The sequence below is a fragment of the Diceros bicornis genome, chromosome 18 (genome assembly GCF_020826845.1).
Source record: "Diceros bicornis minor isolate mBicDic1 chromosome 18, mDicBic1.mat.cur, whole genome shotgun sequence".
In the NCBI taxonomy this organism is placed as follows: Eukaryota; Metazoa; Chordata; class Mammalia; order Perissodactyla; family Rhinocerotidae; genus Diceros; species Diceros bicornis.
This window is the reverse complement of record NC_080757.1, coordinates 38,172,071-38,190,921: the sequence shown is the minus strand read 5'-3', so window position 1 is coordinate 38,190,921 and position 18,851 is coordinate 38,172,071. Positions and strand designations below refer to the sequence as shown.

General features: G+C 43.4%; 1 protein-coding gene across 1 annotated transcript in view; it reads left to right on the top strand.

The window, feature by feature from the left end:
- The first annotated feature begins 3,231 nt into the window (after nt 1-3,231).
- Nucleotides 3,232-18,851, top strand: part of KPNB1 (karyopherin subunit beta 1) — a 28,068-nt gene continuing 12,448 nt past the window's right edge. Inside the window, exons 1-11 of the mRNA XM_058560797.1 lie at nt 3,232-3,591; nt 3,694-3,752; nt 5,888-6,070; nt 9,491-9,691; nt 10,639-10,791; nt 12,813-12,872; nt 13,504-13,593; nt 13,942-14,052; nt 15,291-15,392; nt 16,978-17,202; nt 18,045-18,236. Of these exons, the coding sequence (XP_058416780.1) occupies nt 3,552-3,591; nt 3,694-3,752; nt 5,888-6,070; nt 9,491-9,691; nt 10,639-10,791; nt 12,813-12,872; nt 13,504-13,593; nt 13,942-14,052; nt 15,291-15,392; nt 16,978-17,202; nt 18,045-18,236 (1,416 nt within the window). The 5' untranslated portion in view covers nt 3,232-3,551. The remainder of the gene's footprint in view (nt 3,592-3,693; nt 3,753-5,887; nt 6,071-9,490; nt 9,692-10,638; nt 10,792-12,812; nt 12,873-13,503; nt 13,594-13,941; nt 14,053-15,290; nt 15,393-16,977; nt 17,203-18,044; nt 18,237-18,851) is intronic.

Genomic DNA, 18,851 nt, shown 5'->3' with positions numbered 1-18,851 from the left:
TTCCAGTCAGTTACCAAGTTCAATTAATTTTGCTATCTATTTCCACTATTACTTCTTCCCTTCTCCTTTCTCCAAGTATCATCTCTTACCTGGACTATTGCAATGGCCTACTAACTGGTCTCCCTGCACCTACTCTTCCCTCTTTCCAGGCTAATCTCCACATTATAACCACCAACATTCTTAACACCTTTGAATAGCTGCCCTTTGCTCTTAAGATATAGACAAAATCATCTGCATGGCATGCAAGATCTCACATGGTCTTTTTCCTACTCAACACTCTAGCTTTACCTCATTCCCTTGTTCTCTGTGCTTTGGAGGTACTGGCCCTCTTGCAGTTCCTTATAATCCCCAAGCTCCCTCCCACCACAGGGCTTTTGCACATGCTATTCCTCCCTTCTCCACCTGAATAAGTCTCTTCTCTTTCTCAAGTAAGCTTTCCCTGAGTGTCCTGAGTCATTCTTTGGCATTTGGCATTTTTACAACTTTACATTTGTTTGAGAATTTTTTTTTTTGTGAGGAGATCAGCCCTGTGCTAACATCTGCCAATCCTCCTCTTTTTTTGCCGAGGAAGACTGGCCCTGGGCTAACATCCGTGCCCATCTTCCTCCACTTTATATGGGATGCTGCCACAGCATGGCTTGCCAAGCGGTGCGTCGGTGCGCGCCCAGGATCCGAACCGGCGAACCCTGGGCTGCTGCAGTGGAGCGCGCACACTTAACCGCTTGCGCCACCGGGCCAGCCCCAACATTTGTTTGAGATTAATTGATTAAAGTCTTTCTTCTCTAACAGGCCAAGGACCAAGAACCACTCACTTAGTACAAAATACATGCTAAATACATAATAGCCAACATATATAAACATGCCAAGCAGTGTTCCTAGCCCTTAACATGTATTAACTCACTTAAGACTTTCCAAAAGCGTACACGAAATAGGTACAATTATTAGCTGCATTTTAGCAAAGTCAGTCACACAAGCTAAGAAGAGGCAGAGCTGGGATATGAACTCGGGCGGACAGTTTCTGGAGTCTGTGTGCTCAATACCTTTTGGTGCCTCACTAGCATCTGCTGAGTGCAGGCTAGTGTTGAGTGCTTTGGACAGGGACTAGCCAGCATCATCAGGAACCTTAGTTCAACTAAAAACTCATTTCACTTGGGTTTTGGGAAGGATCTTTTGTTTGACTGGAACTTTGCTGCAAAACATTTATCTTCCCAGCATTTTATTTCAGCTACTTTAAAAATCCATTTGCCCTCACTGGTATATCATGACTGATGTCGAGTAGAGGGGGTGGCTCAGCACACCGGTGAGAGCAGGAGAAAGCTGGCTTGGAGTGAGACAAAACTCTGGATCATTTGTAGCATGGGTAATCCGCATAAGGGCAGTTCAAGATTTTCATGGAGGTCATCTCACTTAACCTTCATTGATTCCTAACAAAGTTACACACAGGGCCGTTCTTCCTCAGTTAACAGATGAAGCCAAAGGCCGGGTTAGGAGGACGGCTAAGCCACAGGAAATCCGCTAGTCACAGAATGAGGTGAGGAATGGTGTCCCCACACTTCCAGCATCACAACTGCAAAGATATCTCTAGCAGAGAAAGACCTCTTCTTTCTCTTTTAAGGTTAAAGGTAGCTGGCCAAGCTTTTTTTTTTCTTTTTTCTCCCCAAAGCCCCAGTACACAGTTGTCTTAGTTGTAGGTCCTTCTAATTCTTCTACGTGGGACGCTGCCTCAGCACGGCTTGATGAGCGGTGAGTATGTCTGTGCCCAGGATCCGAACTGGCGAACACCCGGGTCGCCGAAGTGGAACGCGGGAACCCAACCGCTATGCCACAGTACCCGCCCCAAGCTTTTCTAATTCTTGGGTGGAATCTCTCAGAGAGGACGGAGTTCCTCCCAGGTATTCCCAGTATGACTAGAGTAGGGCAATTATTCCACAAGCTCAAGCTATTTGGTAAAGAGCTCTATAAGCTATATCCAATTACCCCGAGATCAATACAATGAAAATGTAGTAATTCAGGACATTCTTCACGGGGAGTCCATGTACCAATGTCAGGGAAGTCAAACTGTATGCACATTTTCTTTATGTGCATTCTGCTAAGGAAAGGCTTTCATTAGTTTCTTCCAGGGCTTAGAACTAAATAAGGCTAAGAACCACGATCCTTTATGCCTGTACACACATTCCTGCTGGCTCACGGTTGTGCCTTGATTAGAGGCACCTTCGCAGGATGAAACATTTATATTCCTTTAAGTACCTGGTAGCTATGGATGGGGCGTCTAAGAGAAATCCAAATGCCCATCCCACGTGAGTTAGGCCTTAAAACAGCACAAGCCTCAAACCCTATAAATAGATCTAAAAGATCTGCATGCGCATTCTCCTCCTTGGAAAGGAAGCTGCGTGTAAGGCCAAGGGCAGTCAGGAGCGCTTGAATCCAGTCCAGACCAGGCCACTAACCCGCTGTGTAACCTTGGACAAGTTGCATACCCTCTCTGGGCTTCAGTTTCCACATCTGCAAATAGAAAGTTGAACCGCATGGTCTTCAAAGTCCTTCCCAGCCGAGAGCCTGGTACCAAGGAGGCCTAACCATTAAAGCAGCTTCCTGTGGGCGCGGTGCAGGGCTTTAACGGTCCCCCCTCCCCCGCTCGGGCCCGCGAAATCCTCTTCAACACGCCCCTCGGAGTGACGGCGCTTCCCCAACCGCAGCCCGCACACGGCTCCGCCCCTTCCCGGAGGCGTCCCGTCGTGCCCCGCGCCGGGCTCCGAAAGCGGCGGGGCACCTCCCGCCTTCCCGCGGCCGCGACCCCGAACTCCTCTCCCCAGTTCTCCCGGGCGCCCTATCCCATCAACGTCTAGGATCCCAGCCAATCACGCGGGCCCAGAGTCTTGCCTTCGGTCCACCCTCCTCCCAGCGCGCAGCCGGTCGGAGCTCAAGGCCTTTACCAGGCCAACCCAATCAGCGGCCGGCTCTCGCCTGCCCCACCCCGACCTCTCTCCCCTCGACCAATCCGCACGCCCCATTCCGCTGCCCGCCCAGCTAACCCGGGCCTTGAAACTGGCGGGCAAATCGGTGCATGGCGGCCCTTCAACGCTGCCCACCCGGCCAATTGGGGATTCCGCGTGGCCAGGGCGGCAGCCAATCGGCGAGGAGCGCGGTGCCGCCGCGGAGAGGCCCGGCCCGAATATCCCTCCGCCTTCCTCCCTCCTCTCTCTCCCTCCCTGCGAGCCGCCGTTCACTTATCGCCTCCCTTCCTTCTTTCTCCCTCCGCCGCCCGAGCACCAGCCGCGCTCCTAGCTGCCCCCGGGGTCCCTCCCCCGCCGCCCGAGGAGCAGCTGCCATCGCCGCCAGCAGCAAAATAGGAGGGAGGAAGGAAGGCCAGGAGGAAGGCAGGGGAGCCGGAGCGACCACCAAGAGGGAGCCGGTGAATGGGCTTGTGGTGACCCCCGCCCCCCACCCCACCCTCCCTTCCCACCCGACCCCCAACCCCCATCCCCAGTGAGAGCCGCCGCCCGAGAGGCCGGGCCGTCGTCTTAGGAGGAGCCGCTGCCACCTTCTCCGCCATGGAGCTGATCACCATCCTCGAGAAGACCGTGTCCCCCGGTAGGACGTGGGGGCCGGGGGTCGCGCCGAGGTGACCGGGTGGGGGAAGAGGGACCCCCGGCCCTTCTGACCCTGTCCCCTTTCCCACTTTCCTTCCCCCAGATCGGCTGGAACTGGAAGCGGCGCAGAAGTTCCTGGAGCGTGCGGCCGTGGAGAACCTGGTGCGTGCCGGCCGCCGTCCCCATCCCGCCGTCTCCCATCCTTGCGTGCGGGCCTTCCCGCCCTCCCGGAGGCCCAGGCCTCGGGAACCCACCCCGCCCCATCCCGTCCCCCTCCCCCCGCCCGGTCCAACCTAACCCCGCCATCGGGAAGCCGGTGGGTGTGTCCCGCCCCGGGCCCCGCAGTGGGCCAATGGCGCGGCGCGCCGGGGTGACCGCCGCCCAATCGCCGCGCGGCCTGAGGGCGGCGGTGCAGCGCGAGGGAGAAAGAGGGAGGGAAGGGAAGTTAGGTTGCGCGGCGCTGCGTGTTCAGCAAGGGTGGGGGTGGGGGAGCCGGGCCTAGGGGCCATGTGGAAGCTCGGAGCCCGGCTGCCCGCCTGGTCTCATCCGGGCCGGCTTCTCTCTCCTGTCCCGTGGCCCATGTGATTTTAGATTCTCTCCACCTACTTCCCAGAGCGCTACGCTTTCCTATATCCCTTGGTCTGTGCTCAGGACCAGGCCTGGCACCCAAATGCCCGTTCCGGCAGTATTTCTTCGTTTCCTGCCTGGTTATTCCTCTCCTGGGGTGTTTTTTTTTACATCAATTGAGTGGAGACTTAATCTGTACCCAGACAACCCGCTGAGGCTCATCCTTGAGATCGGGCCTGTGTCCAGATGAAATCACAGAGGAAAGTTCCTCGTTTTTCGTATTTTCAAATTTAAGGGCTACAGACAAAAAATGAAGATAAGTCCACTAGAGACTGGATCTCGAAATAAAAATGTGGGATGGATTGGTTGAAACAGCCTGTGTACCAGTAATGTTTCTCTTTGGTGTCCCTCTCCTGTTGGGGGGGATGGGGAGCAGAGGGAAGGGTGGATGATACTTGACATCTTTTAAAAAGTATTAGGTAATAAATCTAAATAACACTAATTAAACGTGGTCCCTTGTGTTATCTGGGCAAAGTAATGTAAACAAAAAAAGTGACGAGGCTTATTTTATACAAACTGCCTTTAATCATTTTTTTCCCCCCTCATATGTGCTAGTTTTTAGTACTAATCTTTTTATCCTTGACTTTCTGTAGAAAAGATATTTTGCACTAGTGTAGACTGATAACATTTCCATTTAGGGTATATTCTTGTTTCTACTTTTGCTAATATGCAAGAAGGCTTTTATCTTGTTCCTAACATCTTATTCCTAACATTCTTTAGTGGTACATAATTAATAAAACTTTTAAGAATTATCTTCTGCTGTGATTGCGGAACTTGTTAGTGGTAAGAAAGTACCTGCTTTTGGTTTTTCCTGTTAACTTTTCCATTTGCACAGAGCTTTCTGCGGGTAAGAGGAGAGTGTGTTACAATTTTTAAACAAAGGGAGTAGTTTTGGGGACCCGTGCATTACAAAAGATTAAGGATGCTTTTCAGGAATCCAGTATGTTTAGTGGATAACTCAGGTACAAAATGTATAGGAGGTTGTAGCGTATTAACTGTTGACTATTAAATATAAAATTATTTTCCTTGACATTTTTAACTTTTCAATGTTCCCCTATTCCTAAATATTTATGTTTTTCCTTGTAAATCTGCTTTTTTCATTGTTCCCCTTTTACTGAACACTTAGAACTAAAATAGAACTAACCTCCGAAGTCCATGTTTTAGGTTTATAAGTATTTCCCTCTCTTTTACAAGGTTACCTGCTTCCATGAGATCAAAATCCACCTTGAGTATCATTCTTTTTGGACTAAGATTTTTTAAATTTAGAAAAACAATTTTACTTTCTACCCTGTCATGACATGTTCATTCATTTAACAAATATTTATTGAGTACTAGGCACTGTTGTAAGTACAGAGAAGAATCCTCTCACTACCACATTGTCAAATTTGCTTTAGTACTGAGGGATCTAATGTGAAGATCTGATGTTGGTAGGAAAATCTCTAACTCTTTGTTAAATGCTGAGGCTGCATGAGAACATGGATGACTTCTTTATATACCAAGTAACATTTTTATAAGAGTTTTGAAGTAGATATTTTGACATTTTCTGAGACGTTATGATATGTTCTAAAAAATTTAGATTTTCTCCAGTGTTTTGGTGCTCTGTAATTCATTCTCAATTGGTGAAATTCCTAAGAGAGATTTTCATTCACAAATGCATCTTCTCTTAACAGCCCACTTTCCTTGTGGAACTGTCCAGAGTGCTGGCAAATCCAGGAAACAGTCAGGTTGCCAGAGTTGCAGCTGGTCTACAAATCAAGAACTCTTTGACATCTAAAGATCCAGATATCAAGGCACAGTATCAGCAGAGGTGGCTTGCTATTGATGCTAATGCTCGACGGGAAGTCAAGAATTATGTAAGTGACTTTCATCTCATTCTGGTCATATTAGCCTAGGGAACAAGAAACATCTTTGTCAGTTTTTTGTCATTTAAATGGGATAGAGCTGACAGTGTAATAGGTTTCTGGGACCTAAACTTCACTTGAAGATAGAAATCGTATTTGATTTAAATCTTCTTTCTCAGTTCAGCTTGTCTGTTCCCATTAATGCATTGGAATTTTTTTTTAGACAACTGAGATAGACTGCAGCAGTTTGGGAAACTTGAATTAGATGCCAGAATTTGTAGAGTCTCTGGTGAATTTGCATGGTAGACAAATTGGTGGTTCCCAACTTGGACTATCAGAATCACTTAGAGAATTTGTTAGTGATATGTATTTCCAGGCTCCCTGCAGAGATTCCCATTTGGAGTGAGGTTCAGGGATATTTTTTAAACTGTCTTCCCAAGTGATTCTTCCATAGTCACCCAGCACCTGGCTCTTGTTGAACTTCTGCTATAGATAATTTTCGTTGTTTGCTGGTTTAGGCATGGCACTATGTGCAGTCAGAAGGGGAATTAAATGATCTCTTGGGCCTTTCAAGCCCAAAGAGTTGGCAAAATAAGATTATGACGTTAATGTTGCTTTTATCTACTTAGCAAATTATGAAAAATTTTTTTTAGGAACATTTGGCTTTTTATCAAGGGGTTTAAAGAGCTGGACTGATGAATTTTGAGGAAAACTGAATGTCCCTTGTTGCTCTGCACCATGGAGTTCTTGTGACTTTTTTGCTGAGTTAGAAATCCATAATTCTAGCTACAGCAAAGGATTCAGAATATGTGGACAGATGTTCGCTTTTTTCTTATTTTTTTTAGTTAATGAGATTCTTTAGTGGCCTGTCTTACATGGATAAGGCACAGAGCATAGTAAGTAAGCATCTGTGCAGTCATTGATTCGTCCTTGGTTTTTGAGGGGAAACCAGTGGGGGATTCCTGTGGGTGTGCTTGTGCAGGTCATGGTTATGCACATCATATTTGCTGTTTCCTTTTTCTAGGTGTCAGCATTAGGTAAATTAGTTCCCCTTAAGGCAGTAACTTCTCTTTCTAGTTATATACCTCCTTCCCTCTCCAATCTTGCATGGAGGTGCTCATGACTTGGAACTAGGTTATGAAAGCCAACTTTGAGTCTCCTTCAATATATGTAGAGCTATTTCTATCCACATTGGGTCTGCTTATGTAATAACATTTTAATCTTTAGCTCAGTAATTTGATATAAATGAAGTTTATTTTATCAGTCACTGGAAATCGTGGGGCTTATAGTCCCCATTCATTTTCTCATCTTAAATTACACAATAGTAAATGAGATAAGACACAGTTGGAACTGTAATTGACTGGTTTTTGTTTGGTTGGTTTTTAGCATATCACTCTTAACACCAAAGTTATTTTTAATTTGGATGAGAATTTATTTAGGCCTTGTTGAGCCCTTGTGCGTGAACAATAATTTAGCAGTTGTCTTGGCCTTTTTCCCTTTCATAACACATGTAGCACATTTTCTCAGTGCTGGTGGTTATTCCCTGCCGCCCCGCCCCGCCCCCCCCCACCCCGCCCCAGGAAGATCAGCCCTGAGCTAACATCCATGCCAATCCTCCTCTTTTTGCTGAGGAAGACTGGCTCTAAGCTAACATCTATTGCCAGTCCTCCTCCTCTTTTTTCCCCAAAGCCCCAGCAGGTAGTTGTATGTCATGGTTGCACATCTTTCTAGTTGCTATATGTGGGACACCGCCTCAGCATGGCCGAACAAGCAGTGCGTTGGTGCGTGCCCAGGATCCGAACCCGGACCACCAGTAGCAGAGCGCGTGCACTTAACTGCTAAGCCACGGGGCCGGTCCGAAGGTTATTATTATTTTTTTTTAATTTGAGTCTTGGACACAATTGAGAGCTAGTTTATTATTGCTCTTATTTCTAATAAGTAGGTATTATCATTAGGGTCACCCCAAGTTTTAAGAAAAATAACTTTCAGTACTCAGGAGTTGGACCCTCTGAATCACTCAAGTAATATTAATTAAGGGTCTTCTAGAAGCAATTTAGAAGAGAAAAGGTAAAGGTAGAATGAGATTCAGTACTCTCCACGTACATACTAGGGGATGATGTAGTGTAGTTCAAGGCACCCTGGACTGGAACTCTTAGTCAGACTTGGGTTAATACCTGTTCAGCCCCTGTTTTTGGACAACTCATCTTATTCCCAACCCCCACCTCCCATGTCTTTGACTTACAGTTTTTGTTAAAGTCGCTTCTAGCTCTGGTAGACATAGAGAGTAAAACCTTCATTTAGGATCAGTTGGAACTGTCTGTTACCGGGTAGAGCTGTTGGAGTTGGGGGCGGGCAGGGATGATGATATGTCGTATAAAGGAGAAAGATGGGGAGCTCATTATTATTAGCTACAAAGCAGGATACTAAGTGACCTGACCCAGTCAGCAGAGCTGGCCTGAATATCTGGCAGCTACTCTTTGTCCTGTGTTCATGCCAGGAACAGTTAACTGTTTGCCTTTTGAGTGGACTGGTGATTCTTAGTGAGTTCATTGACTGAATTAGCTGATCATGGTAATGATTAACCCTGGGTCAGTTGTGGCTTCATCCTTTATCTGTACCTGTGCCTTTACCCCTTACATAAATGCTTGTATGATTACCATCTCAAACAAAATATGTTTAATGATAAGCAGATCTCATTTTAATTGGCATATCTGACTAGTTCTTGGTATCTGTTGATGGTGGAGGGAACAGTTCTTTGATTCTTGGGTAAACAGAACAAATCCTTTTAGGTTGGAAGTTAAATAAGGATTAGTTCTTAGGTGTTGGTAACATCAGTAACTTTGTATCTGCATTTAGTGATGTTACTTGACTGAAGCCTTTCTATGAAAGTCACCCAGGGTGCTAAATTGTCGGTGACCAGAAAGAAGAAGTTCATTCTCTGTTTCGTAAGTGGGAAGATCTCTTCCTTGAGTCAGGTTAGACAGTGATCTACTGTGAATCAGACTCACTTGAATGCCCCAGAGTTAGCATCATTCTAAAATCCCACACTTTCTGTCCACAAAACAAGACTGAGCATCCTTCCATTATACCACCACCAAGGAGCTTAGAAGGTGAATTTTGTCATCTCCTCTGCCTTTTAATGCTACTCCCTTCTAATTGCATTGAAGTGAAGTGTCTGGCTTTGGAGAATTCCATTTGTACATAAGGGGATGGTTAGTTTCATTGCTAGGCTGTGGGGCAGTGTCAACTGTGCTGGTGTTGGTACTGGAGCTGGCTTTTTTTCAACAGCTGACCTGTGCTGTATATGCCTTCTACTTTTCTCTCTTATAGAACATTCAGAGACTGATATAAGAGGTGTGGTGGTAGGCAAATGTGTTCAAATAATATTGGGAATTGATAGCTTTCATCTTGTTTTTGTGTGTGTGTGTACAGGTTTTGCAGACTCTGGGGACAGAAACTTACCGGCCTAGTTCTGCCTCCCAGTGTGTGGCTGGTATTGCTTGTGCAGAGATCCCAGTGAACCAGTGGCCAGAACTCATTCCTCAGCTGGTGGCCAATGTCACAAACCCCAACAGCACAGAGCACATGAAAGAGTCGACATTGGAAGCTATTGGTTACATTTGCCAAGATATAGTAAGTGCCGCGTGATGTATCTAACTTATATACCTCTGATTCCCTGTAGTTGTGACATGCATGGTATTAGGATTATTCTTTATCATATCATGAAGAAAACCAAGCTAATGCAGAAGCAGTGGAAGTACTGCAAAAGTTTTGGAAGTAAGACTGCTTTATTTGTTTATTTGGGTAGTTAGCTTAACATTCTCACGTTGCTAATCATGCCCTAAAGTAAAGACACTTGAGGGTCACAAACTTAAAATGGAAATCCATATGTTTGGAGAGGCATAGATTCTGGACTTTAAAAGAGGATATTCTCTGTTTTGGAGCATCCTTGACCTGATCTCTTTCTCAAGATCTTCAGTGTACCATGGATGCTGTGTTACTTTTTCATTTACTATTTTACAGAAACAGTTTGCCAACACTTGCTTTAGTTGGTTTAGACATTGGAACCACAACAGAGTATGTTAAATGCAGCTCTCCTAGGACCGTTGTTGCTGCTGAGGTTACCACTCTTGGTGTCTGTTTTGATACACAGACTTGATGAAGCAAAGAAGTCCACAGCACTTGACCTGGACTTAGACTCCCTAGATGTTGTGCCCAGGTGTTTATCCTTGGTCCTCAGATGTTCTGAAGCTTTACTTCAGTTGGTACAGATGGCCTGGAAAAAAACACCAGACTACCATCTCCATTTGCACAGAAGGAAAAAAAAAGCCAGCATTACCTCATGCCCAGAGTCATTATGCTAAGAAGTCAAATATGAAGCTGATGAGTTTAACTTGTTACAGTTCGATTTTGGACTACCGGACCCTGGGATATTTTGCAAGTGGTTGTGTCCCTAAATGGAAATGTGTGGGAAAAGATGGGAGAAGTGGATCTCACTCGAGTGGATTTTTCAGTTAAAAGGACTGCTGATTAGTCATGAACTCATTATTATATTCACTGCACTTCTCTGCTTGTTTCAGGACCCAGAGCAGCTACAGGATAAATCCAACGAGATTCTGACTGCCATAATCCAGGGGATGAGGAAAGAAGAGCCTAGTAATAATGTGAAGCTAGCAGCTACTAATGCACTCCTGAACTCGTTGGAGTTCACCAAAGCAAACTTTGACAAAGAGGTGAGTGTCTTGACCAAAAGGTGTAGGTTCAGAGTGATGACTGAGAGTTAAATGAAAGCTTTGTTTTTTTCATTTGTAATTTAGGAAGTATCATTTTGTTTAGAAGCATTCATTTCTGTTCTAGTTAAGGTTTGTGTTATACGCGACAGGGCCCTGGAGTAACTGTTCGCCATTTCTCATCAGGTTTTTGTGAATATGATCCAATGTGTTTCTAAGCTTAGGTTTTTCCTTTTGTAGTCTAAAGTGTGGGTATGCTTTGGAATTTTTTTTTAGCTGTAGAAATTGGGTTGTTTCATACCTCCTTAGGAAGGTGGCTTTTGAAAATTATTGTATAGGGCCGGCCCCGTGGCTTAGCGGTTAGGTGCACGTGCTCTGCTGCTGGCGGCCCGGGTTCGGATCCCGGGCGTGCACCGACGCACCGCTTCTCCAGCCATGCTGAGGCCGCGTCCCACATACAGCGACTAGAACGATGTGCAGCTATATGACATACAACTATCTACTGGGGCTTTGGGGGAAAAAAATAAATAAAATTATTAAAAAAAAGAAAATTATTGTATAAACAAAGTTTATTTTGCCCAGAAGTATTTCCCCCATTACTTACTTATTTTTTTTAGTTGTGTTAAAATATAGAATAACATAAAATTTAGCATCTTAACCATTTTTTTAAGTGTACAGTTCAGTAGTATTAAGTATATTCACATTGTTTTGCAACCAGTCTCCAGAACTTTTTCATCTTACAAAACTGAAACTCGATTTCCGTTAAACAACTCCCCATTTTCCCTTTCCCAGTCCATGGCAGCCACCATTCTACTTTATATTTCTATGAGTTTGATTATACAGTATTTGATTTATCTTTTTGTGAGTGGCTTATTTCACTTAGCATAATGTCTTGGGTTCATGCGTGTTGTAGCGTGTGTCAGAATTTCTCTTTTACGGCTGAATGGTGTTCCATTGTATGTATATACCACGTTTTGTTTATCCATTCATCTGTCAGTGGACATTTGGGTTGCTTCCTTCCACTTTCTGGCTATTGTGAATAATGCTGCTATGAACATGGGTGTACAAATTTATTTATTTATTTATTTTTATAATTTTATTTTATTTATTTTTTCCCCCAAAGCCCAAGTAGATAGTTGTATGTCATAGCTGCACATCCTTCTAGTTGCTGTATGTGGGACGCGGCCTCAGCGTGGCCCGAGAAGCAGTGCCTCGGTGCACGCCCAGGATCCGAACCTGGGCCACCAGCAGCAGCGCGCGCGCACTTAACTGCTAAGCCACGGGGCTGGCCCACAAATTTATTTTTGAGACCCTGTTTTCAGTTCTTTTGGATATATATCCAGAAGTGGAATTGCTGGATTACATGATCTGAAAGTATTTTTGTATATATATGTTTGTTGACACTTTAGCTTGGCTTTTTGCCATTTCTTGGTCGTATAGTGGACAATGTGGGGAGGTCTCAGAAGCCAAAGCAAACTGCAATTCCATTCCAATTGCTTAGAAAACAGGGTTTTTCTGTTTTGATTTCAGAAGACTTAGGACAGTAGCAAATAAAGTGCATTACTCTGTTCTCCTGTATTTACTACATTTGATGTGAATTTGCCACCTCCCACAAAACAAATTTTGTCTCTGAAATAAAGCAGGTGTTTTGAATTCTTCTAAATTTTAAATACAATAAAACAGATTTTCCTAGTGTAGATTTTTAACTAACCATCTTTATTTAAACCCTGTGACCTACGTTTTCCTTTCTGCTTCCTCCCTGAAGTCTTGTTATTGAAGGTCATTTTGGGGATTAAAAGATTAGGGACCTCCTTAGAGGGCAGGTCATGTAGTAGACACTGGGGGCAAACTCTTTATAGCGTTCACAGTGCCATTACTATGTCAAGGAAAAGCTGCTTGATTGGTCCACAATTAGTTGGGTCCCTGAGGGAGTGAGAATATTTCCTTGAAGAGGAATAGTCTAGTGGTCTTCATAAATATGGCTTATACTCTTCTAATTCTCTTTGTTTTTATTCTTCCTGCAGTCCGAAAGGCACTTTATTATGCAGGTAGTCTGTGAAGCCACACAGTGTCCAGATACAAGGGTAAGTGTGAGGTCATATGAAAAATCTGTCTGCCATTTTTCCTAGGAAATGCCAACTTTAGCATAGTAGTTTGAAGTGTAGGAAATCAGGTGACTTTCAAAATAAGGCTTGACTAATACTATTATTAATAAGAATGTTTCTCTAATGTATTGAAGAGGGAAGAACAGTACTTGGAAAGTTAAAATAATGAAATTTGCCATCCTCTTGAAAAAGGTTAAGGGAGAGATGGTTTTTTATCAACCTTGCTACTTAATTGTCGTAAGTTATTCAAGTGATTTGTTTTCCGTTGTAGCCGTTGAAAGAGCTTTGCTATTGCTGTCCTAAACTTGACCCTTGAAGCAGGTGGGAGAAGCATCCAGTTTGAGTGGCATTAGTGAGTTTAGTCCTGCCATGGGTTCCATAGGCACCTTTAAAGTAAAAAAGAGAAGGAAAGGAAAATAAATAGAAAGGAATAGTGAAAAAATTAAGGAAGAGATTGATTTTGGGGGAATGATAACATTACCCAAATGTACCTCGATTGACCCTTTAGATTATTGACCCATTTGAGTGAAGTAGTTACTTACTTACCTTTGTCAGATTGCATTATTATTAAACTAAATAGTAAGCTTTTTTAATCTGCTCTTTATAAAAGGTACGAGTGGCTGCCTTACAGAATCTGGTGAAGATAATGTCCTTGTATTATCAGTACATGGAGACATATATGGGTCCCGCTCTTTTTGCAGTAAGTATTTCTATTTTATGTATTTGAGCCTGTAGCTAGTTGCACAACCTATCATTTTTAGTTGCTGTTTTGTCAGTTCTGTAATTTTTTACTTAATATTATGAAATCAGGGAAATTCCTTGAGTCTGAGTGTTGTTTAAGCCCATCAGTAGTGTGCCAAGAAAATTTGTGCTGTTTGTGCTGGTAAAAAGTATATTTTAAGAATCTTTTTCCTGTTTCTGCCTTTCATTTCAGACCTAGCTTTCATAAATCTACATTTTTGAAAGTTGAATATCTGTGGTTAGAGGTGGGGTCTAACTTGAACCAGCACTTATTTGGGGCCTGGGGTGTCGTGCTTTTTCTCTTAAGATCACAATTGAAGCAATGAAAAGTGACATTGATGAGGTAGCCCTGCAAGGGATAGAATTCTGGTCCAATGTCTGTGATGAGGAAATGGATTTGGCCATTGAAGCTTCAGAGGTGAGCCCGGGAGAGAGTCGGTGTGGGGGGAGAGCTATTCTGACTGGGCTTTAGAACATATCTCCTTGGTGGATATTATTGTTCTCTGAGAAAGCTTTATTCTGACTGGGCTTAGAGGGTATCTCCATTTGTAGAGATTTTGATTTTTCCGCTGGCCAAAGCCCCTCATAAGGGAGACAGTTCAGTAATGAGGCATCTCATGTTTTAGTCAGGCATGATTTATTGTAAATATTGATATTAGTACTATGAACACAAGGGGGCAGCAGGCAGTCACAATTTAACGAGGTGACGTCTGATGCTGAATTATTTCCTTTTGGAAGTCCTAATGTAAGCATGGGATGTATAATTGATAGTTTACTAACTCTGGTAAAGGAATTAGATTTGGATAAAGGGGTTAGTTCTGCACTTGCAATTTTTGTTTTATTTATTTATTTATTTTCCCCCAAAGCCCCAGTAGATAGTTGTATGTCATAGCTGCACATCCTTCTAGTTGCTGTATGTGGGACGTGGCCTCAGCATGGCCGGAGAAGCGGTGCGTCGGTGCGTGCCCGGGATCCGAACCCGGGCCGCCAGCAGCAGAGTGTGAGCACTTAACCGCTAAGCCACGGGGCTGGCCCAGCACTTGCAGTTTTTGAATTCAAGCTTTATTTCCAACCTTGTCTTTGTGTACTGCAAAAAACACAATCTTATTTTTGGCATCCTTATATAAACTTAGTACATCTCTTGATCCAACGGTCACTTAGATGGCAGCTTTTTAATATGAATGGAGCTTGTGAAAAAAGAATTTAATTCTTAAAGAGTTGCCTTAGTCCTTTAAGGTAGGTTATCTGTATGGCCTAAAAGAGTTTCATTGAAGTAGACCAAAAAATGAGCGCCTCCACAGATCATAGTGAATGTTACCATTTGCTCCATATATTTCTTTTTTTTTTTTTTTTTTAATTTTATTTATTTATTTTTCCCCCAAAGCCCCAGGAGATAGTAGTATGTCATAGTTGCACATTCTTCTAGTTGCTGTATGTGGGACGCGGCCTCAGCATGGCCGGAGAAGCAGTGCGTCTGTGCGCGCCCGGGATCCGAACCCGGGCCGCCTGCATCAGAGCGCACGCACTTAACCGCTAAGCCACAGGGCCAGCCCTGCTCCATATATTTCTGTTCAGACCCCTGGGCAGCTCTAATTTTATGCCTTTAGTATCAGCTTGTTTGCTGCCGTCCAGAATGGGCTTTATGTTTCTCCTCAGGCAGCAGAACAAGGACGGCCCCCTGAGCACACCAGCAAGTTTTATGCCAAGGGAGCACTACAGTACCTGGTTCCAATCCTCACACAGACACTAACTAAACAGGTAAGTTACCTTCTGTATCTAGCCAGGTAAGCTATGAGACCTTGTTAAGGGTTGGTTTGCTATAGAATAGTTTCCATGAAGGAGCTCAGCAGCACTTCAACTGGTTAATGTTCTGCTATAGATGACTCTGGAATAGCTGAGCTGAATCTGTAAGATTCTCTACGCGCAGAGTTGTTTGTGGAGGAGAACTGGGTCTGAACATGTCAGTCTTGATCAGGGATGAGCCACACATACTGCTCTGATTTCCTGAGTGCTGCGTTGTGCAAACTGACACAAGAGACGTGCTATAGAAGATGCAGTAAAGAAAGTTGGGAAGAGAGATGTGCTAGTTTTAGGCCGCTCAAATATTTCCTGATAGCTAGGATATTTTCACGAGTTGACGGTATGTGTGTGTGTGTATATATATGTATACACTTTTAAAATGCTGATGAGGTTAAATAAAAGTTATTCAGATCCTAATGAAGGGCTCCAGCCCATGAAAGAAACTTCTGATCCTTCATGATCATTAACATCAATTAATAAGATTCAGGACAAAGTAAAAGTAACAAGACTTCACAAAGATGTGGGTCTAATGAGTAAATATAAAACTTCTTTTATAAGAAGTGTGTCTTGGTTGCCATTGTTCACTTTTGACTTGATGCATCCCCATTTTTCTTGGTATGGTGTTTGGGAAGGTTCTTTTTGTCACCTCATCTCTTCTGGTGCGTGTGAAATACTACCAAAGAGCTGGCAGTGCTCTGAGGAAAGAGTGCTGTAACTTTGAGCACTGCAAAATTTCTTTGTACACAAGAATATAATTTGTTTTTAGGAAAGTACATGACTCTTTCAATATAACAATCTCAAAAGATAAGTAGAGATGTATTTTGTATGAAATGGACTGGGTGTTCCCTTAAATTTTCATCTCATCTTTCAGTTCTACAGTTGCTATTTTTTATCTTTTGACGTTAGTATCTTCACTTTTGTATATTTTTGTTGTGCTTTTCTTGTTTGGGAACAGGTCATTCTTTAGGTTTGTAATTTTCTGAAACTGCATAGGCAACCTGCGTTAAATTACTATGTGGTGTGAATGGCCACAGTAAGGAAGATATACCTGGAATTCTAATTTCAAGGGAGATCTGAATGGAATCTTTTTTTGTGTGTTTAACTTTTTATTGAAATATAACAATTAATAGCACACCAGAAGCCTTCCTCATGTCTTCTTCCTAGTCATTAATTAACTCCTCACCTTTAACTCCATAGATTAATTTTGATTCATTTTGACCTTTATATAGCTAGAACCGTATAGCATAGACTCTTTTGTTCTGCCTTTTACTCTCTGTGTTCTGAGTTCATACTGGTTACATGTAGTTGAAGTTTGCTCATTTCTTTGTATAGTAGGAAGTGGGATCTTCCCTCCATCTGCATCTTATTTAACAGGCTGTGCTGTGATGAATCTTTGTGGAAGAGATTAAAATATAAAGGTTTTAGATTTTATTTACTGCCCCAGAGTTTAAGTTCTAATGACATTTGGGAGTAATCAGAGGACCTTTTCAGTTAAAGTGTTTCTTTGAACAAAAACTTAACTAGTGCCACATTGTTTCACCAGGATGAAAATGATGATGATGACGACTGGAACCCCTGCAAAGCGGCAGGGGTATGCCTCATGCTTCTGGCTACCTGCTGTGAAGATGACATTGTCCCGCATGTCCTCCCCTTCATTAAAGAACACATCAAGAACCCTGATTGGCGGTACCGGGATGCAGCAGTGATGGCTTTTGGCTGTATCTTGGAAGGACCAGAGCCCAATCAGCTCAAACCGCTAGTTATACAGGTGAAGCTGAGGGAGTTTGGGGGTGGAAAATGGGGTATTTATTGTTTGTTTAAACTTTCTGCTTGAAAATCTGCCTTTATTTTAAAAACAAAGCTATTAAGTAGTCACCCACAAAAGTTATTTCTAGATAGCTATTTGCTGTCAGTGAAGGGTAACATATATTTCTTAACGTTTTTTGTTATAAAAGTCACAGGACTTTTGAAAAATGCCAAAAAAGCCAAAAAGAAAAAGTTTCCTTTAATCCCATTGCTCAGGGATAGCATTCTTAACTCTTGGTATTTATCCTTGCAGCTTTTTTCTGTGTGTATGTATGTGCAGCAGGATGGAGATCTTACTGTGCCAGTAGTCTTATAACTTGTTTTTTCCCTTAATGCATAATTTTTAATTATGTGATTGTCTTTCCTTAGAACAAAATGATATTTATGTAATACAGTCTTATGGAAATTTTGTATTTATTTTGCTCTTATAAATGACACAAGAGTCCATATAATTGAGTTTAGTGCATATAGAACACAACCTTTCAGGATATAGCCAAATGCCGTCACAGCTGCTTCCTGGGATCTCTACCTGAGTAATTGAGTCAAGACTGCTGAAAGCTTTCATACCAAACTCTTAATAAAAATCTATATTGAGATTTGGTGAAGAGAGGAGGACTTTTTCACTTTTCACTTTACTTACTTTTATTATATTGTTGAATATCTGACAAGCATGTCTTTTAAAAGGACAAAACCGTCTTGATGCTTTGAGTTAAAGCACAGCCATCAATATTTCCTCTTCTGAGGTATCAGTCAACATGTATTTTAATCTTTGTTTTGCTTTGCTAATAACTGTTGTGTTTTCAGGCCATGCCCACCCTAATAGAATTAATGAAAGACCCCAGTGTAGTTGTTCGAGATACAACTGCATGGACTGTGGGCAGAATTTGTGAACTGCTCCCGGAAGCTGCCATCAATGATGTCTACTTGACTCCCCTGCTGCAGTGTCTGATTGAGGGCCTCAGTGCTGAACCCAGAGTGGCTTCAAACGTGTGCTGGGTAAGAGATTTTTCTCCCTGGTGAGATAAGGAGCTTGGCCGAGCCACTGACAAGGAAGTAGGAGGTCTGGGAGAGAAATGGGTCTACCTCACTGGAAGGGTTTTTCTGAATAGCGTCTCCTAATTTCTTCAATTAAAATGTGAGGGAGATGCCAACTGCATGAGCCAGTGGGAACTTGTTGACTCATGGTGACTAGTTCTTGAACCATTTAGAACAGTCATGCTAACCCAGCGGGAAAACTCTGGACTCGATTTTCTTTCTTCAGTTGCTTGGGGACAAGAAATTTTGATTAAGGTATAGAGTTGCTGGCTACAGAATGTACCATTGCTAAGAAGGAGGCAAGAGAGAAGGAGGGTAGGTGGCCTATGTGCGGAGTCAGGACAGACTGCATGTAGTTTATTTGGGGGTGTGTTGGGGGGGTTCAGATAAGGAAGGAGTGGGACTGAAAGCCTTTCCGTGAATGAAAAGAAGTGAAGTGGCAGGCACTTGTAGGTGAAAGTACCCTGGTGCTTAGAAAGTTTGGGGCAGGGCTGGCCTGGTGGTGTAGTGGTTAAGTTTGCGCACTCCGCTTCAGCGGCCCGGGGTTTGCAGGTTCAGATCCCAGGCACGGACCTG